Genomic DNA, 26,398 nt, shown 5'->3' on the forward strand with positions numbered 1-26,398 from the left:
ACCTTTCCATAGCAACACAGTAAAGCCAAGAAAGCATATTCCGTTCACACACCTACATGGAGAACAAACTTGAAAACTAACAGGATTAAATTTATATTTCAAGCCAAGCACAATAGCACACATTTGTAATCCAGTACTTGGGAAGCTGAAATAGGAGGATTCTAAGTTCAAGGTAAGCCTCAGGAACTTAGTGAGACCCTGAGCAATTTAGAGAGACTCTGCTTCAAAACATAAAGGGCGGGAGATATTAACACAGAGGTAGAATACTATTGGGCTCAATCCCCTGTATGAAAAAAAAAAAAAAAATTCGCCGGGCGTGGTGGCGCATGCTTGTAATCCCCGCGCTTGGGAGGCGGAGACAGGAGGATCGCGCAGGTTCGAAGCCAGCCCCGCGCACTGGCTTAGGAGACCCTGTTTCCAAATAAAAATGTAAAAATAGGTCTGGGAGTGTAGCCCGGAGGTAGAAGGGCTTCCAGGAACCCCAGTACCACCAAAAAAAAAAAAAAAAACATTCTATTTTACACACATAATTCTGCTCTTATAAGATAATGACTAAATCATGAATCTCTTTTATTGTCTGTGTATTGTTTTTGTTGTTTTTGTTTGGTACTGGGGGTTGAACCCAGAAGTAGTCTACCTTTGAGCTACACCCCCAGCCCTATTTTATATTTTATTTTGAAACAAGCTCTCACTAAATTATTAAGAGTTTTAACACTAGTCACTTAGTTGCTGAGACTAACTAGGAACCTGTGATCCTCCTAGGATTATAGATATGCACCACAACACACAGCTAGTCTACATTTGATTAACAAATTTCCTTCAAATGATTTAAAGTGGTATTGTGACTTGGGGATATTTACATTTATTCCTTGGTTGTAAAGTGGTATTGTGACTTGGAGATCCTGACTTCAACATCACCAAAAGAAAATCACCATTATCATCTTGTTAAAGCAAGTGTTTTTTGTCTTCTGAGGAATGTCTGTCTGTATGGAGTCTTGGAGTGGATCAGGTTGTTTGTATTTTAGACTTTAACTGATTTTCCAAAAGCCCCATTGCCTCACAATGTCAAAGAAGCTTTCCACAAGCAACACAGTAAAGCCAAGAAAGCATGTTCTGTTCACACACCACATAGAGAACAAACCTGTAAACTAAATTTATATTTCAAGCCAAGCACAGTAGCTTGACCTCAAAAGGTCAAAGCATATAACTTATCTTGCATGTCAAGAAGCCTGATTTTGTTTAATTCAGTCATGCAGTATGCTAAAGAAATTACACTGCTGGAGGAAGACAGGGTACGAAATAAATAGATAAATAAATAAATAAATAAATAAATAAATAAAGCAAGCCAAAGAGCTTGAGAAAGGTTTACTTGACTTCTGATAATGAGGACCTAGGAAAAAGGACAGAATAATCCCCTAAATTCCTCCACTGTGAAGCCGAGGCTCTCCTCACACTGCCAATTACCTGCTCTGCACCTGGTCCCTCTTTCTCATCCTTTTTCTGTTTCTTATTCCCATTATGGACTTGTGTCCAGAGAGCCTTAGCACCCCCTTCGGGCCCTGCAGGGTCACACACCAAGCCACTAAGCCCCTTCCTGACTTCCTGTACACGATTCCAAAAATCTTATTCATCAAACCAAAGGGAGATTATTATAAAAGACATGCCAGAAGGCTTATCTTGAAAATAAGGAACATTGATTCTTATAACCTGATAGACTGCTTCACTAGTAGAGTTTCAACAGAAGTATAATATGAATTTTTTGCTACAGAATAGTTAAAAGTTACTGTGTGTGTTGTGTGTGTGTGTGTGTGTGTGTGTGTGTGTGTGTGTGTGTGTGCTAGAGAGAGAGAGAGACAGACAGACAGACAGACACAAAACACAGAGAATTAAATATCCGGGGCAATCTACTTCTGAGATATATCCTCGGCCCTTTTGTTATTTTTATTTTTTACTTATTTTTATTTTTTTCAAAACAGGGTCTTGCTAAATTATCACACCCTGACCTCAAACTTGTAATCTTCTGGTCTCAGCCTTTCAAGTACTAGGATCCCAGATGTGTGCCACTACACCCAGCTTCTTAATAGTTTGCTTAATATTCTGAAGAAGAGAGCCGAAACAGATAAAGCGCACACTATTTTGAAGAAAATGTCCGTTAGGTGAAGAAGACAAGAAGTCCTCATGAAAAGTTTTATGAAATACAATTAATCAATGTGGTGTTATTTTCAGTTATATCTATAGTTCATTTGTTATCTCTGAAGTAATTTTATTACATGAAGAAGCCAGTTCATCTGAAGTTAGGAACGTGGTGCCTTCCTGGTGGCTCATTCATTTCCCAACCAATGGGGAAGGGGAGTGTGGATCACCACTTCACTCCATGGGTCATAGACCCAGAAGTGGAATAAGCTACAAGAATTTGTATTGTATTCTCCGTTCAAAAACACTCTCATGAAGAGAAAAAAAAAATCCAGGAAATTCATCTGGCACCAATGACCTCAAACAGGAATGCCCAAACAGGAATGACCCAGAAGAAGCCGTCCTGCTCTAGTGGAAGCAGCATCATGCTCTAGTGGAAAAGGTTTGGTTCTTGGTCACAGAGAGCTGACAGGTGGTAGCTATTGGCTGTGACAACCTCAAGCAAGTTCCTTGGCCTCTCGGGGCTTTGGTTTCATCATCCATAAAGTGAAAAAATAACAACAGTGCTCACAAGTGCAATTGACAGAGAAGAAGCCGCACGGTGTGCATCTGTGTCGGTGATCACTCCGGACGCCGTACGATGTGAGACTGATGCACCAAGAAAAGTATGAAAATGCCATGTTTCACATTAAGATACTGAGGATTTTATAAATAAAATCATTTTAAACATTTAAAAGTGAAGAAATAGTATAAAGGGTCCTACTGTGGTAGGAGTTCCCAAAAGATACAATACTTATATCTTTACTTCCCAAACAGTGTTTGGCACAAAATTAGAGTTAATAAATATCTGTGAGAAGGGACAAAGGAAGGGAGGGAGGGAGGGAGGAAGAAGGAACGGAAAGAGAGGGAGTTGAAAGAGATTCAGCTTGAGCATTGGTCTAAATCCTGACAAATAGTTTCCTGGTTTTCCATTAAGAACTTTTCAACTACAACATCTATCTATTGTAAAAGTAATGCTTAGTATTGTGGACAAGGAACAGCACGGACTCCCAGCCAGCACGGTGCATCCGGCAGATCACAGCCCGGCTCCCCAGCTCTGCATTCTCCCAATTACAGCCGTGCTGCCTCTTGTGGCCGTGTATCCCCAGCTGGTCCCTGCTATCCAGAACCTCTGCCAACACCAGAAAGCCCAGTTCCATGCCAGCTTCCCCCAGCAGCAGCCATGAGGGACTTTTCTACGACACAGGTGCCCCTGCTAACACTTTCCCCATGGCTGAGAGAAGAGAGTCCTCCAACCCGCCCAGATGAACACAACCAGCTGGTGAGCTCTCTAGTCCTGGATAATAAATCCACTCCAGCAGAGCCACCTGTTGCTCCTCACAACCCCACCTGGGCAGTTCAGGCACTTCCCCTCATTTGCAAGCCACTGTTTTCCCAAAGCTTGAAGGAGCCGCCCCAACAGCACACTGGAACAAGACCCTGGTAACTCACGATGATGGTAAATCCTGAGAATACCCGATAGGGAAACTCTTCTAATCCAGTCATGCTTTCTGCCACCTACTTTCTTTTTGCCCTTGTCTAACACCCTCAAGATCCATTGCCAAGCACAACCCACCAGTTTCTGGTTTACACTGTGGAGTCCTGAAGCTCCTCAGTGGAGAATCTCATCCCACCAGCACAGGGCAGTGTTTCCCAACCAGATCATCATCTAAACTTGAGGTATTCACCTAGAACACAAAGACATTCCAGAAAGGCAAGTGTTGCCATGTAGATGGGCCAGGGCATGGTCTCCAAGCAAGGGGAGTCTGTCTCCTCTTGCAGACAGCAACAGATGAGCCCTTTCTCTCATCCAAGTACTAACCAGGCCCGACCCTTCTTAGCTTCCAAGATCGGGTGCACTCAGGTGGTATGGCCTGGTAGTAGACCAGGTGAGCGCTTTCTCCAAGGGAACCTCAACCACATCCACCTAATTGTCTTCACTCCAGGTCTCTGTGGCCCCTTCATTCCCTAGTGGGACCGTGAGTTAAGTGTAGATGTTCTAGGGTGATAGATTCAGATGAATGAGCTACAGTCATGAAGAATACAAATAATAATTGATCCTGACCCGGATGCAGGAGAGTGAGAGGAACATGTATAAACTATCGGTGGGATTGTAAATTAGTACAAACACTGCAGAGACCAGTATGGAGTTTCCTCAACAGACTGGCAATGAACCACCATATCACCCAGCAATAACACTCTTTAGTACTTACCCAAAAAAAATTAAAGATGCAAGGATGATACTTGCCTCCTCGTGTTTATAGCAGTACATGTCACACTAAGCCAAGTTATGGAATCAGCCTAGGTTCCTATAAACAAATGAATGGATAAAGAAAGCATGTTATGTACACAAATAGAGTTTTATTCATCCATAAAGAGTTAGAAAATTAGCCAGGTACAGTGGCACACATCTGTCATCCCAGTACCTGGGAGGTTAAACCAGGAGGATCATGGGTTCAAAACCAACCTCAGCAATTAAGTGAGGCTCTCCACAATTGAGACCTGTTTCAAGATAAAAATTTAAAAAGACTGGGCTGTAGCTAAGAAATAGAATGCCCCTGGGCCTAATCCTCAGTACAAAAAAAGTGCAAAATTATGTCATTTGCAAGAAAATGGGTGGAACTTTAAAACATGTGTTAAGTAAAATAAGTCAGGCTCAGAAAGCCAAGGGTCCTGTGTTTTATCTCATATGTAGAAACTAGAGAGAAAAAAAGAGGGAGAGTAGCTCATAAAAATAGAAAAGAGATCACAGAGTAAAGGAAGGGAACCAAGGAGGAGGGGAGGGAAAGGGAAGGTGCTGGAGAACAAAACTGACCAAACTAGAATATGTGCAGGAAGGAATATGTCACAGTGAATCCCACTATTGTGGATAATTATAATGCAAAAATCAATAAAGGAAAAAACCAAGGTGTAAAACTTAAAAGAGTGATAATCTTACTACATTAAAATCAACAATTTATGTAGATTACAAGATTAAATATAATCATATAAAATGTATGATTTTGAAAAATGTAAACCAATATACATATTCCTTATGATTATATGTAATAAAATATAAAGATATGTAGGTTCAAAAAAAAAAAACTGCCTTCCCAATTAGATCTTAGGCCTAATCTTTTGCAGGCTGCCTTCCAGCTGCATTAGAAGAGAACCTTCAAATGCAGTATTTATATCATGCCTGGGATGTTATGCCTGGGTTAAGATCCTGGGCTGCACTAAACAACCAACACCTGTGACCCCAGTACTTGGGAGGTGGAAACAAGAGGGTCACAGGTTTGAGGCCTGACCCAGAAATTTAGTGAGACCCTGTTTCAAAATAAAATAGGGCTGGGGGTGTAGCTCAGAGGTAGAGGACCACACACAACCAACCAGCCAATCCCACAGTTCTTATGAGTGCCTCTGTTTTCCTATCTCCCAAATGCTATAGGTATGGTAGTAGTGAACACATACCTTCCCACGGGCATCCCAGTTCATCTCGGGGAAGCCTCACTCCTTATGATACTAAAGCACGCCTTCTTGCTCTCACAGCCACATTATTTCCTCTTCCTTGTATAGAACTTCCCAAAAGATAGCTAAGATGAATTTTAGCCATCTGCCCTTGTAGATCCCCTCTCAGCTCTTCTACAATCTACTGCCAATATTTACAGACAAAATCAATGGGCTCCCTCACTCTGTCTTCCCATTTGATTCAAAAGAAGACCAGAGGATGGCAGAGGAGTAAGGATGTGGTGTCTGCCCCACTTCCTGCCAGGCATCGTTGGTAACGCCTGCATCCCCAGACCAAAGGCTGCATTCCTGTGGGGCATCCTCTCTGTAGTTCTCTTTGAGGCCCGATAAACCATCCTCTTGTTCCTTCGGCACCACGGCTGCCCGTTGCTTCTGAGCCAGAAGTGTTTCACTTCTCCTAGTTGCTTCTCTTAACCTTGCCCACGCATTTATACATCGTCTCAGCTGGGCATGGTGATGCACACCTGTGATCCCATTACTTGGGAGGCTGAGAAAGGAGGATCACCTGTTCGAGGACAGCCTCAGCAACTTAGTGAGAACCTCAACTACTTAGAGACCCTATTTCAAAATAAAATAGGGCTGTGGGTCTAGCTGAGAGGTAGAATGTCCCTGGGTTCACTCCCCAACACCACATACACATTTGTTTCCTGCAGGGCCCTCACTGAGGTGGCAGTCATCTTTTTTCAAACTCCAGCCAGCCCTTGCTGACTCAGAAGATCCTGAGGAAGGTTCCCAGTGTGGCTTGAAAACTCTTGAGCGGGACTACCGAGTATCAATGTCATCATCACCCACTGTCTCAGCAGAGACCCCGGGCACTCACTCCTCTGCGTGTTAGAGCGACTTCATTTCCCGCCAGTGGCTCTGCTGAAGATGGAAGCTTTCGCCCCTGCCCCTTGTTTCCGTTGCTCACTGAAGCATCCCCAAGCCCACCCGCCAACCTCAGTATTTGCTCCACTGTTTTTCCTGGAAGTTATTGATTCTTCTCTGAAGGAGGGCGCCTGGCTCCTGCGATACTCCAGGGACTGTGGGATGGCAGGGCACACCACCTGTGGGATCCATGCTTCCCAGAGTCATCTGTCGATGTTCCTTACTAAACTGGAAACCCCATGTTAATGCTTAAGCAAACATAACCGAGGTTCTGTTTAAGTGTTCTTCTTACTTAAGCCTGGTATAAATGCGTTATACCATGCATGGTGAAGACTAAAAAGACATTTCTGGAAGCTGGCATGAATTCAAAGACAGAGACCATGCTTTATTGGCTTTAGTATAGATTTCCAGGCATGCCATGAAAAATGAACAGGGTTAAGTCCAACCCCCTCCCAAAATGATAGAATTAAAGACATTTGCATAAAACTGGAGTTTAAAAACAGACACAGACTCAGCTGCTGTAAGATTTTAGAAAGGGCAAAAATTAGACAATCACAGACTTTTCCTCTGAGCACTCAGTACAGCTTTATCCCTACGAATGAAAAATTCCTTAGTTTAATAAATTACCATTTAAATTTAAAATATGCTAGATAGGGGAGAGTTTTTGTAAGCTGACCATCTTCCCACAGCTTTGGAAGAACATCACACTCCAAAAACACGAGTTAAGTTTCAGTGGTTTATACACCTAAATGACAGCTTCTTATTAGTCCACTTTTTTTCTGAGTTTTTAAAACACAAAGTAGGTAGCCTTTTTGTAGTAAAGATCTTAAGGAGACTTAGGGAATTTTTCTTGGGAAAAGAATTAGCCAGATCCAAACACCTTTTATGTTGAGCTATCCTCTTGATCAGTTCCCTAGTCTTTACCAATCTGAGCAGTCTCTATTTCCTGGGTAGATAATTGCTCAGTTGAAAGAGAAATGGAGTATTTTTTCTAGGGAAATATGCAGTTGGATTTCCTTTGGGGTAAGAAAAACAAATGTCTTGGGTTTGACCATTTCTAGGCCTTTAATCCTAAATCCCATCTGAGGTTGATGTTTAACTATAACATGAGAAATTAAAGACTTTCTAGCCCCATATTCTAATTATACCCAGTACATTTAAATCAGTAGTATATTGTCAATCCCAGTCAAGGGAGGCTTGTAATATACAAATTATAGTCCAAGACAGAATCAATGCAAAAAAAAAAAAAAAAAACTAATTTTCAGGAGTATGGACCAAAGAAATTATGTTGGTGAAGGCACAAATATCATCTTGCACTTTTAGCATAACCTGTAACCTCTGGACCTAGTGTCTACACTGGTCCTGAGTGATACAGGTCACCTCCTCCACAGGTATGGCCAAAATCAAAGGGTCCTTGACTCCAGGGTAGAGCTGTTCTGTCGCTCAGGCAGGTACATCTGTGAAAGTCGAGGCCATTGGCTTCAAAGGGTCTCGCACTCGGTGGTGGCCGTGGAGCAGGCCCCGCAGTCGCAGCGCACCGCCACCGGGTAGGTATAGAAGGGATCCACTCCAGGGGCGCAGCTGGGCAGCTTGACAGTCACCTGCTTGGTCTCGTTGTAGGTGCAGACTCGATGGTGGGCTTCAATGTAGGGAGGTTCCAGAATGGGTTTCTGTCCCCACAGGGAGAAAACAGGAAATGCATTAGAACAAACCATCAGATTTCATTAGCTTGACACTATCGGTACCGGATATTAACTTGGTTTTTGTTTGCGTATTGCTCTGTCTCCTCCCCGTAGAATTCAATCGCCTGAAAGCAGGAAGCAGATTTGGTTCATGACAGGAGGCTGAGCTCCCAGAAGAGCCAGGGCACACAAGCAGTGATCCACACATAGTCAGCAAATTAGTCATCTCGACCAGGCAAACGCCTTCTACTGGGTCTCCCTTCTTTTGCCATTACCCCTGCAGTCCATTTGGAACACAGCAGCCCTGAGTGGTCCTTTTAAACCAAAGTCAGATCGTGTCCTCCCTCCCCTCAAAGCTGCCCTGACTATCCATCTCACTCTGTTAAAGCCAAAGACCTGTGGCCTCCTCAGGTCCCTACCTGCTCCCGGCACTTCACCTCTGGGTCCCCGCCTCACCAACTAGCAATGTTCTAACCGAGGGGCTTTGAACTTGCCGCTCCTTCTGTCTGAACATTCTTCTCCCATAAGATTCACTCCACTAAGAGTGATCTCATGGGACTTGTGGCCATCTTAAGCTTTTGTCCAAATGTGACCCTCTTCAGGAAAGTATTTCCTAAGCATCCTATTTAAAAGCACAACACCCCACCTCCTCGCCCAAGAGCTTCCTCTCCCCCTCCCGGCTCTATCTCCCTCCATTCCACATACTTTATTTCTTTGTGGGACATTGTGCCCACTCTAGAGAGAATCCCTCCCTGGGGGCAGGGATTCTTGCCCATTTCCTCCCGACTGCGCTTCAGCACCTACACGGTACCCAGGAGGTTCTCCATGGCTCTGTGTTGAGTCAGCTAGAGAAAATAGAGCCAGGCAGCTGAATGCTTTGTGTGCCGTTCTGATAAGCAAAGAACTCACTTATTTCCTTCGCCTTTTATATACCTTGAGTTCAAAGATAATTTTGACAAACAGAATGCAAAGATCAGAGAAAACTCAGCAACAAGACAGTAGTTAAAAATCTTCAGCCTGGCCAGGAGTGGTGGCGCACCCCTGTGATCCCAGTGCTTGGGAGGCTAAGACAAGCAGATTGCAGGTTTAAGGACAGCCTGGGCAATGTAGCAAGACTCTCGGCAACCTAGGGAGAACTCGCTTCAAAACAAAATTAAAAAATAAAAGGAGCCAGGCATGGTGGCGCACGCTTGTAATCCCAGCATTTGGAAGGTTGAGACAGGAGGATCCCGGTTCATAGACAGCCTCAGATACTTAGTGAGGCCCTCCACAACTTAGTGAGGCCCTGTTTCAAAATAAAGAATAAAAAATAGGGCAGGGGGTGTAGCTCGGAAGTTGAATGCCCCTGGGTCCCATCCCCAGACCTGCAAAATAAAAAATTAATTAATTTTTTTAAATAATAAAAAAATAAAAGGGTTGGGGTAGTAGCTCAGAGGTAGGATGTCCTGGGTTCGATTCCCGGTAAAGGAGAAGGAGAAGGCGATATTCAGCCCCTAGATATTCAGGAGTCTGAGGCAGGAATGTCATAAGTTTGAGGCCAGCCTGGGCAACTTAGAGCGATCTATCTCAAAAAAAAAAAAAAAAAAAAATCTGGCAAGGGTTGGGGAGGTAGGTCAGTGGCAGAGCACATGCCTAGCATACACAAAGCCCTGGGTTCAACCTCTAGTACCATATACCCAAAAAAGAAAGAACGAAAAGAAAAGGAGCCGGGCGTGGTGGCGCACGCGTGTAATCCCAGCATTCGGGAGGCTGAGACCGGAGGATCGCGGTTCGCGGACAGCCTCAGCTACTTAGTGAGGCCCTCTGCAACGCAGTGAGACCCGCTTTCAAAATAAAGAATAAAAAATAGGGCTGGGGATGTTGCTCAGAGGTCAAATGCCCCTGGGTTCCAGACCCACCAAAAAGAAAAGAAAAGGCAAAAAAAAAAAAAAAAGTTAAAATACAGCTGAGAGGGGGGGAAAAAAACCTGGAGTCAGACCTGCTGAGCTTGAGTGTCTGTTCTAGGACTTTGAATAACTTAGGGAATTAGCTTAACTCCTCGAAGCCCCAGCTTCCTCATTTGTTAAAAAAAAAAAGTCTTGTCCTAGCGCTCCCGTGGAGAGGACGTAGGACAGCATGTGTTACATGCAACGCGCAATCTTAGCACAGAGGAAGTAGAGAAAGTATTCAACAAGTGGAACCTGTTGTTCTTATTAGAGCAATTATAAAGAAGTAATAACATTTTTTCAAAGACGGTGTCTTCACTTGTTCTGAGCAAAAGAGGTAGGAAGGTAGGTAGACAGACAGACAGACCCAAGATGAAGTCCTTGCACATTATGAAAATAACAACCTTGTGTTCACCAAGAACCACGCAGAGGAGCTGAGCGTGTCCTCAACCCTTTTCTCTTATCTTCCTTCATTTAGTTTGTGTCTTCCTGTGCTCGGGATTCTGGGAAACTAGGCAGATCAGATGCTCGGTTAAATTTGTATTGCAGAAAATTAATTTTGGAGGACAGACTTAATGCTAAAAAAATTATTTGCTATGCTATTTACCCAAAGCTTTGGTTTCTCTGGGCTTCCTAGGTTTGGGTGGGTTGGTTGGTGTCACTCTGAGGCTTGGGGGAGGTGGAGCTGGGAGAGAGATCAATAGATATGTTGGATTGGGTTAGTTTGGGTTTTCGTTTTTTGCTGTTTTTTGTTTGTTTGTTTTGCTTTGTTTTTGCTGAATCTGGCAACTCTAAACCCATGAGCAATGGTTTAATAAGTCACAAGCCATCAGCTATTTGCAGCAATAGTTCCACTTTCAAAAGTAAATGCAGCCGGGTGCGGTGGCGCACGCTTGTGATCCCCGCGCTTGGGAGGCCGAGACAGGAGGATCGCACAGGTTCGAAGCCAGCCTCAGCTACTTAGTGAGGCTCTCGGCAACTTAGTGAGACCCTGTTTCCAAATAAAATATAAAATGGATCTGGGAGTATAGCCCGGAAGTAGAAAGCCTCTGGGTTCCATCCCCAGTACCACCAAAAAAATAAAAGTAAATGCAGCCACTTTGTCAGCATGAGCATTCTTTTTTTTTTTTTTTTTTTTTTTGCGGGTCTGGAGATGGAACTCCAAGGGCTTTTGACCTCTCAGCTATACCCCCTGCCCTATTTTTTAATTTTTATTTTGAAACCGGGCCTCACTAAGTTGCGAAGGGCCTCACTAAGTAGCTGAGGCTGTCCGCGAACCGCGATCCTCCGGTCTCAGCCTCCCGAACGCTGGGATTACACACGTGCGCCACCACGCCCAGCTCATCATGAGCATTCTTGTTTTCATACTCCCCAGTTAAGCCACCAAAAAAAAAAAGTGCTCTTCATTTCAGAGACTTTCTAGTTGCTGGAGAAAAATTAATATCATTCTTGTATTCATTCCCATAGATAACCTTTTTCCTAACACAGTAAAGACACAAATAAAAGTCAGCCCAAATTAGAAAGAATCCGGTTCTTCCACCTCACCTGCAGCTCGGGGTCTCTTGATAACCAGCTGCCTGTTTACTTGTTAATTTGTTTGTTTGTGGTACTGGAAATTGAACCGAAGCATTCTACCTCTGAGCTATACTCCCAGCCCTATTTTTTCATTTATTTATTTTTATTTAGAAACAGAGTCTCACTAAGTAGCTGAGGGCCTCACAAAGTTGCTGAGGCTGGCCTCAAAACTGTGATCCTCCTGTCTCAGCCTCCCAATACTGGGATTACAAGTGTGTGCCAATATGCCCGGCCCAGCTAACTTTATCACAGATGAAGGAATACAGTGGAAAGACTGGCTTACAGGCTTGAACTGACAATTTATTCCCAACTTTACACTTTGACTCTAATTGCTTACCCCTTAAATCCTCCTTGTCAGCCGGGCATGGTGGTGCACACTTGTAATTCCAGTACTTGGGAGGCTGAGACAGGAGGATCCCCATTCACAGCCAGCCCCAACTACTTAGTGAGGCCCTCCACAACTTAGTGAGACCCTGTTTCAAAATAAAGAATAAAAAAAATCATGCTGGCTGGGGGTATAACTGGGAGGTAGAATGCACCTGGGTTCAATCCCCCGTACCGCACACACACAAAAAAGAAAATCCTCCTTGTGATCCGTTAAATGGGTAGAATAGTAGCACACCTCTACCTCCCAGAGATGTTTTCCAGATACCCAGCTACCGTGGAAATCAAGTTATTGGTCTTATCAATGCTTTGTTGAAGGGACAAAATCACATTTTCCATATTATGTTTTTTCAGATGACAACTGATTATGCTCTGTGTGTGTGTGTGTGTGTGTGTGTGTGTGTGTGTGTGTACAACAGACATCTCAGTTCTATCTGCTCTCACTAAAGCAGTGAACCTTCAGAACCAGGCCCACGTGGCTGACCCCGGGGGCCAAGTGTTGCCACCTGAGCCTGTCTTACCTCCCAAGTCTCGCACCGGCCCCAGCAGGCATCCGTGGTGATTCGAAGGCCCCGGCAGCCTGGCTTCTTGGCCAGAAAAGTGAACTCCCTGACGGCACAGCCCACGAAGGAGCGCAGGTCCCTGCCGGAGGTGCCGAGGACAGAGCCATAGCCACACAGGAGGAGGGCAGCGGCGCTGAGGAAGAGGTGTGCCAGCTTCATGCTGTACCTCAAAGAGGGGGAAATGGAGCTTACCAAAGCTGGCCACCCGGGTAGGCAACTGCCCTGCTGTGCTTGTTATCAAAGGGACCTTGCTTTAGCATTTCAAGAAAAAATGAGCCCAGAAATTATCAATACCCACAAACTCTAACACAGATGCCCTAAGTTCACTGCAACAGGCTCCAGGGTAGGTTTCATGGACCTTTCTGGACACTCAACTTTCAAAGCACATTCTCGGGCTTTCCCTCACTGTAACCCAACTGCTGGAGTTGACTTGTATGTTAAATAAATCTGCCCTGACGGTCCCTTCAGAACAAACACAAGATCTGAGTAACACAAAAATGATGCACAGCCTCATGGAATTCGTAAATGCGCATGCGTGCTTTTTATTCTGGTCCGGGGGATTTGGGCAGCAAACTGCATGCTTGGCTCAGAACTGTATTTTCAGCATCATGGGTGGGGAAGGTAAATAAATATGAATATTGGAGCTGGGCATGATGGCATATACCTGGAATTCCAGTTTTTAGAAGATTGAGACAGGAGGATCACAGGTTCAAGGTCAGCCTCAACAACTTAGTGAGACACTGTTTCAAACTAAAGTAAGATGGGGCTAGGGGTATAGCTCAGAGGTAGAATGCCCCTGGCTTCAATCCCAAACACCCCCAAAAATACATATATTAATGGATATATTAATAAAAAATACATATATTAATACTGGTATGCCCTGCATGTGTTACTAACTCAACCCAACACAAAAATATGGATATGCAGATTATATAAACCCTGGCACCTAGATTGGTGGCCATGCATAAACACATCCTGCCTGCGACACAGCGTATCTGCTCCATGCTTCTGCTGTAATGAGTACCTAGTTATGACTCAAATTAATTCAAATCGTGATAGCATCAGAAGCATCCAACACATAACCCCAAACTGCTGTCCTGCGGATCCCATCTGGTCTTGGTTATTTCCTGTGCTCTTGTAGTCAGACGGGCCCTTTGTGTTGGGATCCTGGACGTTGAGCGAATGCTAAGTCTTACGAAACCCCCTCCCCCATCGTCATCGCTTAAGATGGGCCACATTTCCAAATTTGCTTTCCCGGTTCTTACTTCTGACCTGGCACCACGCAGTCTCTAAGACTTCCATGCAAGAAGAATGAAGTCACAAAGATGGAAGGAGCACTTACCCGATCACACCGGGGCCAGTTCTTCTGACACTTAGAGCTGACTCGTACCCACGGTTTGAGAAAGTCACAATGAGCGGTAGGAGTTTGCTCTGGGTAAATGTCTCTCCCCTCTGTTACTGGGCTGCTCACTTGCTCACATATATAGGAAAGGTCTTGTCAATCAAAACAAAAGAAAGGCCGATCCTTACAGGAAGCACTAAGCACATCAAAGCTGTGGAATATAAAGCCAGTCTCTATTTTCCAGAACTGATTAACTTAAAGGGTGTTGCTTTGTTTCTTAACATCACCTACTGAAACAGAAAGTTGCCTTGGTGGGTGACATAATCCTAGGGAAACAGTGTGAGGTAGTTCACCTCGTTCTGAGAGAACAAATGCACTGGGGCAAGATGGATTAGATTTTCCTTCGTGGCAACCACAGGTTTTCTTTGCAACAAGGATAAGTCACTAGCAACTCATGGCAAACTCTTTCCTTTAACACAGATATGCTTCGATACATTGAAAAATGGCAAAACAAACATTCTTAGTGGAAAGAACATGGGATCACTAACTGAAAGATGGAAATCACAGTGAAAAGGTATTCTGAAAGTCTTAAAATTAGTTAAGTAGAAGATAATACTGAAATGAATCATATAGGGAAAAAAACAACACAGTCAAAGTGATGATCTTCCAACGTGGGCATTAAAGATGACTTTTCACTTTTTCTTTCACAGTTTTTCATAAATTTTTTACTTATCAGAATTTTTATATTTTCTACATGGAACAGATTTTTATTATAGAAGGTCAATTAGTATTAATATTTTTAAATTAAAATGAAGCGATATTTGTGCGTTTGTTCTGCATGCAAGGACGTTCAGTGTTGCTCTAATGGAAATGTTTCATTAGAGTTCTGGTCTTAAAAGGTTAAGAATTGAATAGTAATTTTTTATAAGTAGAGAACATAGTTTATATTCTAATCTGCAAAAACAGCATGCATATGGGTTGAAAACCTACTGATTTGTGGCATTTTTCTGGGTGTTCTAAAAGGGAAATGAAGCAGACATCATATCCTAGCAAATCATAACATCTCCAGAGACATTTAAGATGCACATTAAATAACTAATGAAACTAAACAAAGAAGCAAAGCATCCACAATTTCTGTAAAGCAAGGTATTCTTTAAATAAATATATGATTCACTAAAGACTTAATTGTTTCAGGATGTATAAGAATGCTCGGTGAGTTCATCAATGTACCACCCCTGTTTCTAGAATCAGATCATTAAATGCGTTTCGGAGACAATGGAACTGGGCTTGGAATAAAGAGCTTCTTGCAGCCCTTCAGCCTGCAAGTAGCATAACCAGAAGTGGGACATTGTGGGGACAGACTGCTACATGCCATGATCTCTCCAACTTGCTTGGCCAAGAGCTAGCCAGCGAGCTGAGAACCTCCATCCTGAGCTGCGCTTCCGCAGTGGAAATTTGAGCACAAGCCTTGGAGACTTGAACCTACATACTCATGTCTGCAGGATCACAAAATAGACAACAAAGAGAGGCCAAGAGCACCTAAATCCCTAACTGCTTTAGAAAGCGGAGCCCTGGCTCCCTGCATTCTGCCCCATCAGCGTTAACCCAACCATTTACGGTTGCTAAGCATCAGCTCTGGGCCAGGCAACTCAGAATCTGCTGTGCTCTTAAGTTTGTTACACCTCTGACAATTCAGAAAAATCAATTATTATTTTCTCCTTTTTACTTGGTAGGAAAAAAGCCTAAGTCATTTTGTAGACGCCTACTACCAAAGCCTTCAACCACATGGCATGACAAATGGATTTGTTCCTCCAGGTGGTGGCGCATGCTTATAATCCCAGTACTCGGGAGGCTGAGAGAAGGATTGAAGGTTCTCGGCCAGCCTCAGTAACTTAGGCCATTTGCAACTTAATGAGACCCTGTTTCAAAACAAAATAATAATTAGGGCTGGGAGTGTAGCTCAGAGGTAGAATGCTCCTGGGTTCAAGCCCCAGTACAACACACACACACACACACACACACACACACGCACAATGGGTTTGTTCCAGCTGTGTAACCAGCTACAGTGGATTGGAAGTGGCTGCCTGGAACACTGTGTTAAGAAGGTGACAGAAGCCGTTCCATGTGCAGAGAGCAGTCGCCTATCTGCGGCATTGAGGCTACAGCAAAGGGGAATGGTGTGTGAAGCCACTCTGCAACCCCTGAGCCCTCCACGTCCCATGTCTCCCCACAGCAGAGTGGGAGACTGAAGCATGATTGCAAAGGCTGCTTGGGCCCCAGTTCCTGCAGAATGCCTCAATGCCATGGTCTGTGCATCTGAACCTTCAAACTTCCACTGAACTCCCTACCACTGACGTCACTCTCTTGAAGCAGCAAAGATGTCAATGATGTCTCCAAACACAGGTCCCGGAGAATCTTCTCTTGCTCTGTTCCATTATCATCTTCACATGGACTCAGCATCACCTTGGAGGATGAATCACAAGATACAGATTCACCTGGGGTAAGGAAAGGGGAGAGGAGATGCTATGGTTTGGGTGTGGTTTAAACATGTCTCCTGATCTATAATGCATTGAAATATAATCCCCACTGTGAGACATTAAGAGGATGGGGAATTCAGACTATGGTGTTTGGGTGCCTTTGGAAGGTGATTAGAGTTAGATACAGTCAGGGTGGAGCCCCCATGATGGAGTCCTAGTGGTCTTATAAGAAAAGAGAGAAGCTGGTTGTGACGGTGCATGCCTGTTATTACTTGGGATGCTGAGACGAGAGAATTCCAAGTTCAAAGCCAGCCTTAGAAACTTAGCAAGATCTTGTTTCAAAATAAAAAATTTAAACAGGACTGCGGGTATAGATCAGAGGTAGAATGCCCTTGGGTTCAAAAACCAGTAAAAGGAGGAAGAAAAAGAGGAAAAGAAAAAGAAGGAGGAGGAGTCCAGAAGAAGCAACTCTGTATGCACACTCCCTGTCTCTTGCCATGTGATGCCCTGTGTCCCCTTGGGACTCCATCACTCATTACCAGATTCAGCTGCTTAACTTTTCATCTCCAGAAACGGGAGCCAAAACAACCCTCTTTTCCTCATTACTCACCTAACCTGTGGTATTGTGACACTGGGAATAGGAAACAGACTAATACCTGGTGTCCATGTGAATGATCATCTTGGAGTCTGAGGGGAGCACGTGAATGAGGAGGGATGCATGGAGTGCCATCCCGGAAGGAGTAGCTGAGCCCCTGCAGCCTGGTCCGGGGAGGCCTTGCGTTTTGCCGGAGATGGAAACACAGGAGGAGCCAGGAAATGCTCTCTTCCCTGGCTCAGCCATGCTGGTTCTCAGTGGCACAACTTCCTTTGTCCCGAGCAAGTCATTTCCCTCAGCCTCAGTTTCTTCATCTGTAACACTGTGGAGTCGCACCCCATGCCTCCTTTGGTCCTTCCCAGCTTCAAAACTTAAGGATTTGCAAACAATTTTATAAACAGAACAAGCAGAGGTCAAGTCACATGGAGACTCCGAAGGGTCATTTTCACTACAATAAAGTTATCAGATTGGAGTCAATTTGTGATTGTAGACATTTTTCACCCCACACGTCCAAGTCACTGTTTCCTACACAGTGAAAATGCCTCCTTCACAGGGGTCGCATGGGGATTCTACAAAATAATGTCTATAAATTGCTTGTCCCAGTGTTGATACCTGGGATGCTAAGGATAGAGGTTGTTTCGCTTTTCTTCCCAGGAAATGCATCATGATATGTACTGCTAAGAAATAAAAAGCTGCCAACAAAGTTAGATCATACCAGCAGTTATCAGGCATAGCCTGATCTCAAAGGTATTAGATATGGGGGAAATGTGTGAGTCTGAGAATAGAGGAAGCAAAGTCTCTGCAGACTGGGGGGCCCAAGTAACATTCTGAAACGGGGCCGTGGGTGGCCAGACCTGCTTCCTCAGTCGACCTATGGTGCTTTAATCTGACCCTAAAATTAGCATATTTTTCAGTCTGAGAAAATGTTTGACAAGTTAGAGTTAATTTTCAAGATCCAAAGGTCACACTTAGGGTGTTACAAATTTACCATAGTTGCAGAAATCAAGGCATCAATAAATCTTTGCAGATACTTCCAAATAAATTTCCACTCTGACCAAAGAAAAGTCAAACTGACTAGACCAATCAGTGAGTACAGAGCATCCAGCCTGCTCTATGGGTGCTAAGTAAAGGCCCAGAGGAACTAAGCCATTTGCTTTAGCACTTAAAATGATGTGTAAGAATTTAGAACCAGGCACGGTAGTGCCTGCCTGTAATCCCAGCTACCTGAGAGACTGGGGCAGGGGGATTACAAATTCAAGGCCAGCATGGGTGCATTAGTAAGACTGTATCTTAAAGTAAAATAAAATAATATAAACTAATAACCAGGCTTGGTGGGGCATGCCTGTACTCCCAGTACGTAGAAGGCTGAGACAGGAGGATTAAAGGTTTGAGCCCAGCCTCAGCATCTTACTGAGACGCTGTTTCAAACTGAAAGATGAAAGAGAGCTGGGAGGATAGCTTAGAGGTAGAATGTCCCTGGGTTCAACATCCCCACATTGTAGATACACACACACACACACACACACACACACACACACACTTATGCATGTATCTATACATACACACACACACACACTTATGCATGTATCTATACATACATACAAACATACATACATACATAAATAGGGCTGGGGTGTAGCTCAATGGTAGAGCATTTGTTTGGTAAGCATGAGACCCAGGGTTTAATCCCCAGTACTAAAATAAAATAAAATAAAATAAAATAAAAGATTTTAGAAATCATGTGCCCCTCCAATTTGCCTTTCCCCGAGGTACTCTCGGAATGCACAATGCTCTGCCCAAGGATCAAATTAATTACCATCATGCCTCCTTTGGGTGAATTAAAAAGCCACAAAAGAAACTACATGTTTCAAACAGCTAATAGAATTAGTGACTCTCTGCAAATTGGTACAAGAAGGGTCAGCCTGGGATCTTACAAAGTTGTATATTGCCTTTGGTATTTATTTCCAGGGGAAGAAAAGTTCTGAGCTCCCACATGAAGATGAATAGTGAAGACTTAGAAGAAATTAATTTCACTGAAAAGGCATTTCTTCCTCTGACAGCACTTGCTATCGGTGGCGCAGCTCCTCGTGTCGTTGACTTAAAGAGATAACATTTGCCCTAGATGATGGTGTCGTTGCTATGGCAATGCTTTTTTTTTTAATGAGACTAAAAATAATGAATCCTGTGTCTGATTTACCAAGACAAGTGAAGCCTTTCTCCACAACTGTCTGAAAGAAGTATCTGTCAAGTGTCACCGATTTATTTCAAATTAAGGGGCACCTGGTTTAGGCGCTGGAGTGAAATGTTTTCATTTCCGCCTGACTCTCCCACTTTTGAATGTCACAGCTTTGCCAGGCCTGGGAGACGCACGCCTGAAAGAGAAGAACAGACAGGAGTTTAATGAGTCACAAAGAGGCATTCTTTATTTCAACTGCATCCTGTATTCTCATTGGAATAAGTCCACAAGGATACTGGCCCCCAAATTCTTCATTTGTAATTCCCCGAGTAGGCGCACAGACAAGGCCCCGGTTGTCATTAGCTAAGCAACAGCGCTCTGTTTATTTATTTATTTTTGTGGTACTGGGAATTGAACCCGGGGCCATTCTACCTCTGAGTTATACACCCTGAACCCTATTTTATTTATTTTTTTATTTTGAAACAGGGACTCACTAAGCCGTGGAGAGTCTCGCTAGGCTGCCGTGAGGCTGGCCACGAACCTGCGATCCCACTGTCTCGGCCTCCCAAGTACTGGGATTGCAGGTGTGCCACGACACCTGCCTGCACTTCATTCATTAGCTGTTGACTTTGTTCCAGAAAAGATTCCTAGGGTCAAGGCCCAGAACGCACACACACGTGTCTGTGCCTGTGCTCAGGTGACAGAGCCGGGTTATAGAAGACTGGAGAAGGGGGACAGGACAGCTGAACTCCCCAGAGTCCACATTACATCACTCAACAAAAGTGGATTAAGCAACTCCTGTGTGGCAGGCACTGCTCCCCACTGGGTTCATTAAAAAATAAAAATAAAAGAAAGCCGGGCGTGGTGGTGCACGCTTGTAATCCCCACGCTTGGGAGGCTGAGGTTCGAAGCCAGCCTCAGCTACTTAGTGAGGCTCTCAGCAACTTAGTGAGACCCTGTTTCCAAATAAAATATAAAATAGGTCTGGGATACAGTCTGGAGATAGAAAGCCCATGGGTTCCACCCCCAATACCACACACACACACACACACAAAAAAAAAAAAAAAAAAAAAAAAAAAAAAAAAACTAAAAGAAGCCAGGTATGGCACACACTTGTAATCCCAGTACTTGGGATGCTGAGACAGGAGGATCGCAGGTTTGAGCAACTTTGTCCATTCCGTAGCAACTTAGTGAGACCAGATTTCAAAATAAAATATAAAATAAATAGGGCTTGGAGTATAGCTAGAAGTTAGAACCTCCCTGGTTTCAACCTCTAATGCTGCTAAAAAAAAAAATAAGTAAAATATGAGCTGGGCATGGTGGCACATGCTTATAATCCCAATACTTGGGAGGCTGAGACAGGAGGATTGTAGGTTCAAGGACAGCCTTAGCAAGTAGTGAGACTCTCATCACCTAGCAAGACCCTATTTAGAAATAAAAATAAAATAGGGCTGAGGGTGCAGCTCAGAGGTAGAATGTCCCTGTGTTCAATCCCCAATACCACAATAAAATAATAAAATAAAATGGTATTGGAAAGCTTGGGGTAGGGATAGCTAACAAGACAGTAATAATAGGTTTTGTTTCTCCTTTCCACCTTCCTTCTTCCTGTCCTTCCATGTTTTACTGATTATTTCACTGAGTGTTACCATACACCAGACATATAACAACTACGTGTGATATAAATTTGAACAGAGCTAAGAACCTGATCTCAAAGAGCCAATACTCCAAGAAGGGTGATAAGTAAATCAACAGACATTTGACTATGAAATTGCATTCTTAGACATTCATTCTAGAGAAATGGAGATTTACATTCACACAAAGGCCTACACTTGTTCAAAGCAGCTTTATTCACAAGAGCCCCAAACTGGATACCACTCAGTTGTCCCTCAGCAGGTGCTTAACCCAACTGTGGCACATCCGTGCCACGGGTTACCATACGGCAATAAAAGGGGATGAACACACAACAGTTTAGGTGAGTATCTGGAGGATTATGCTGAGTTCTAAACACCAGTCCTGAAAGGTTACATACTGCACAATCTCATTTGTCATTATGAATTCTTGAAATGACAAAGTTGTAGAAATGAATAACAAATTAACAGTCCCTATGGATTAAGGAGAGTTGGGGTGGGAGGGAAGAAGTATGGTTATAAAAGGGCGACCAGAGAACTTTGTGATGATGGAAACATTCTGTCTCCTGACCGTGGTGATAAATACATTCAGGAAACATAAAATAAAATAACACAGAACTAAATCCACACATACACGCATGAAAACAGGTAGAATGGAAAAATCTGAACAAGAGATTGTATCAATGTCAAGACCCTGGCTATAATATTATACTATGGTTTTGTAAGATGTTATCATTAAAGAAAATGGTACATAGGCTCTCTGTATTATTTTATGACTCTACATGAATCCACAATTATTTCAAAATAATTGGTTGTATTTTAAAATAGCATAATATAAAATGTGATAAATGCTATGATAAAAATGAAAATAGCACACTATGGGAGTTTAGGGTGTGGGGGTGACGAGGCCACATTATCAGGAGAGATTTCCTGCAGAGGGGATGGTGGGTGAAAAATGTTCGTTCCAACTGGGCATGGGGTGCATCCTCTAATCCCAGTATTTGGGAAGCAGAGACAGGATGATTGCAGGTTCAAGCCTCAGCAGTGTAGCAAGACTCTCAGTAACCTAGTGAGACTCTATTTAAGAACAAAAATAAAAAGAGTTGAGGGCATAGATTGTAGGTAAAATAATCCCTGAGTCCAATCCCCAGTGCCACGAAAAAGTCAAAACAAACAAACAAACAAAAAAATCCATCAGTCCAGGAAGAGGAAATGGCTACAGATTCAGGTCTTTGTCCCGTCCACTGCTGTTTTTCCAATGCTTAGAACAGTGGCTACCTTTCAGACAATCAGCAACAACTATTTAATGAATGAAGAACTAAAAGCATGGCTGAGGATATGGTGAGTTTGTAGTTCTCCGAGGCTCCAGATAGCATGAGCTCAGGAAGAGTCAGGGAAGAGGACAGTAGCAGCAGGTGAGGGCCTGGCCAGCACTGTGGAAGACCCTGGGGGTGGATAAGGCAAGAGAACGGAGCAAAGAGACCGGCCCTGGAGACCGCCTTGCCCACAGCGCCAGATGTCAGACATCATTCATAATAATGCCATGTCCAAGCATTGAATACAAAGAATTCAAGCCACATGGGTAGCATTAAATGTTCAAGAAGCCACAGGAAAAAGGTAAAATGAACCAGGTGAAATTATCTTCAATAGTTTATTGTAGTGTGATATATTCTAGAAGTCAAAAAAGATTTTATTTAACTCAACATTATTCAAAGTGTTTACTTTTCAACACAACATAAAAAGCTACTAGGGAAATGCTTTACCTCTTTTTTTTTTTTTTGTACTGGGGATTAAACTCAAGGACATTCTACCTCTGAGCTATACCCCCAGCCTCATTTTAGTATTTATTTTGAAACAGGGTCTCACTAAGTTGCTGAGGGCCTTGCTATGTTGCTGAGGTTGACCTCAAAACTGGAATCTTCCTGTCTCAGTCTCCCAAATGCTGGGATTACAGGCACACACCACTCTGCCTGGCTTATTTTATTTATTTATTTATTTATTTATTTATTTATTTATTAGAGTACTGAGGATGGAACCCAAGGGCATTCTACCTCCGAGCTACCCAGCCCCCCCTTTTTTTTTTTTTAAATTCTTTATTTTTGAAACAGGGTTTCATTGAGTTGCAAAGGGCCTCACTAAGTAGTAGCTGAGGCTGTCCACAAACCTCAATCCTCCTGTCTCACCCTCCCAAAGGCTGGGATTACAAGTGTGTGCCACCACACATGGCTTATTTTTTTATTATGATACACAGTCTCACTAAGTTGCCAAAGCTGGCCTCAAACCTGTCATCCTCCAATCTCAGTCTCCCAAGTACTGGGACTACAGACATGCACCACCATGCCTGACTATCTTTTTTTTTTTTAATACTATACCTTTGGAGTCTAATCATTTATAACACATATAATTGACAGCACACATCATTCAAATAAGCCACAGCTCAAAAGTGCTCATGAGTAGCACATGGTGGCTACCACCATGGTGGAGAGTGCTAGCGCCCCCCAGTGGTGAGGGGTATTATTTTAATTCTTTCTAGGCTCTTCGTGTGATGTATTATTAATTTTTCCAACCTCAATAATCCTATGAAGTATTATTACCTACCCTTATGATGAGGAAATTAAGGCTCAAAGATATTAACTGTATTAACTGTAGCTCTCCAGCTTATCTGTGGAATTAGGATTCCAACACAGCTCTGCCTGACTCATTGCGACTGTACCTGGTAGCTGTAGCCATCTTGTTACACTGTTCCAGTGAGAAACCATGGTCTACAGTGAGGGGATCATTAGATCAGCCTTCTGGAAATATCTGAGCCCTCACCAGCTGAGCCCATGCTGCTGATTCAGGCAAAATTTCAAAGCTTAAATCAGCAAGGAATCCATAAAAGATTTTTTCAGAATTGATCAAAATGCTTATTTATCCAGAACTATGATTCCTGATCTGCTGAGCCTAATTCCGTTCTTGAGAGTCACAGTCTTTGGAAATGTGCCCGTGTGTCTGACTGAACCACTACTTCTTACCTTCACCTCACTGATGAGGCTGCCTCGAATTGAATCAGAGAGAGAAATTCCTCCCGAGCAGACAGTCCTGGCGTTCAGTGAGCAATGAAGCCAGAATGACAACAACCAGGTCCAGAGAAGGGAAACTAGCATAATAAAAAAGAGGGAGAGACTTCAACACTCAAAAGAGAAGTGGAAAAAAATCACTGGCCCACACTGGACAGGCAAGAGCTGAAGGGAGACAAAGACCCGGAAGCCATGAGGGCACAGAGCACACTGGACAGCAGCGTTGTGTTGTTGTTGTTGTTGTGGTAGTGGTGGTAGTGGTGGTGGTGGTGGTGGTGGTTTTTTGGTGCTAGGGATTGAACCCAGGGGCATTCTACCTTTGAGCTACACCTCCAACCCTATTTTATTTATTTGGAAACAGGTCTTGCTAAGTTGCTAAGAGTCTCACTAAGTTGCTGAGACTGGCTTTGAACCTGCGATCCTCCCGTCTCAGCCTCCCAAGTACTAGGATTACAGGTGTGCACCAGCACACCCTGCCCAAACAGCAGCATTTTTTTAATTTTATTTTTTGTGGTACTAGGAGTGGAACCCAGAGACTTTCTACCTCCAGGCTATACTCCCAGACCTATTTTTATATTTTATTTGGAAACAGGGTCTCACTAAGTTGCTGAGAGCTTTACTAAGTAGCTGAGGCTGGCTTCGAACCTGTGTGATCCTCCTGTCTCAGCCTCCCAAGTGCTGGGATTACAAGTGTGCGCCACCACACGCCCGACTAAACAGCAGCATTTTTAACACTGATATGAAACCCATTTCTGCCTGTGGCTTCTGGGTCCTCAAACCAGTGTCTCCTGGAATCAGTGACTCTCCTTTAGAATGCTGGCCAAAGATTAGAGATATAATTTGAGACTTAAACGTTGAGCAAAGTAAAAGCCACATGCCCATGCTTCTGAGTTAAGAAGCCATAGACAGAAACCCAGGGAGGAAACAAGCCCTTCTTGATGTGCAGACCCCAGGACAAGAATACTGGGAAATATCAACACACCTTTCTCACCAGTAGATGATAGATGTGTCATCCAGGCATAAAAACTAGTCAAGAAACTTCAGACCTAAAAACTAGGATAAATAAAATGGATCTAATAGACATCTACAGAACATTTCATCAAATAACAGCTGGATTCACCTTCTTAGCTACTCATGGCATTGTCATCTGGCAATGATTTCCACCTTGATGTATTATAAGGGCAGTCCTCGCTACTCTACATGAGAAGAATTCACACAGAAAGCACAAATGGAGGGAGCATAAGAGGCTTATTTAAGAAGTGGGGAGCACAGTATTAAAGATAAAGGAGGTTACGTTCCAGAGAAAGAGTCAGGTTATGTTCCAGGAAAGGGTCTGGTTGTGTTCAAGAGGGGATTCAGAAAGGACCACTCTCTGAGACAGGAGGATCTTCTCAGACAGCCTCAGCTACTCAGTGAGGCCCTTTGCAACTCAGTGAGACCCTGTTTCAAAATAAAGAATAAAAAATAGGGCTGGGGGTATAGCTCGGAGGTAGAATGCCCTGGGTTCCATCCTTAGTACTGCAAAAAAAGAGGGGGGCACTTTCCCAGGGTGAGAAATGTCAAAATTTACAAGAGTAGAAAACAGCACACCGACTTCCATATCCTGCGTTTCAGTCAGCCTGGAAACCTTTCCCCACTGCACATGCGCTGCCGTGGTCACCATCTCTTTTGGGCCACAGTTTAGTGCAACTGGTCTGTGATGTTTTCACCCTGTTGAAGACTTTTCACAGGAGTCCTGAGGACTGTGGGGCGTGTAAAACAGCAGTTGCAGCTCCCTACTTCTCCTGAGGCTGGGCAGACCTCTGTCCCATTTCTTTCCCTGTCCTGTTTATCCCTCATCTAACCACCTAGCGGTATCTTTTCCAAAATATACCATATTTTAGGTCACAAAGCAAGTCTCAGCGAATACAAAAATATCAATATATAATTCTTGCATCTTATCAGATCATAATGGAATGAAATTAGAAATCAGGAGCAAGAAAACTATTAGACTATGTAAACTATGTAAACACCTGGTGATTGAACAATACAATTTTGAATGACAGATGAGGAGGGGAGAAATTTAAAAATTCCTAGAATCAAGTAAGAAGAGATACACAACATACCAAACTCTCTGGCACATTATGAGAGCAATTCTTGTGTGTGTGTGTGTGTGTGTGTGTGTGTGTGTGTGTGTGTGGTACTGGGGATGGAACTCAGGAATATTCTACCTCTAAGCTATACCCCTAATCTTATTTTTCATTCTTTATTTTGAAACAGGGGCTCACTAAGTTGCAGAGAGCCTCACTAAGTAGCTGAGGCTGGCTGCAAACCTATGATCCTCCTATCTCAGCTTCCCAAGTACTGGGATTAAAAGCATGTGCCACCATGCCTGGCTTATAAAAGCAATTCTAAGAGAGTTTATGGCATTGACTGCACACATGAAAAATCAGGGATTCCAAATAAA

General features: G+C 43.5%; 1 protein-coding gene across 1 annotated transcript; it reads right to left on the reverse strand.

Moving 5' to 3' along the window:
- Positions 1-8,027: 8,027 nt before the first annotated feature.
- Positions 8,028-12,834, reverse strand: GPHB5 (glycoprotein hormone subunit beta 5; the record flags this gene model as incomplete). The annotated part of the gene is made up of 2 exons (XM_080707161.1): positions 8,028-8,216; positions 12,634-12,834. The coding sequence occupies 2 exons, from the start codon at positions 12,832-12,834 to the stop codon at positions 8,028-8,030; spliced, it is 390 nt and encodes a 129-aa protein (XP_080563287.1).
- Between the last annotated feature and the right edge of the window lie 13,564 nt (positions 12,835-26,398).

Source organism: Muscardinus avellanarius (genome assembly GCF_963383645.1).
Source record: "Muscardinus avellanarius genome assembly, chromosome: 12".
NCBI classification, from domain to species: Eukaryota; Metazoa; Chordata; class Mammalia; order Rodentia; family Gliridae; genus Muscardinus; species Muscardinus avellanarius.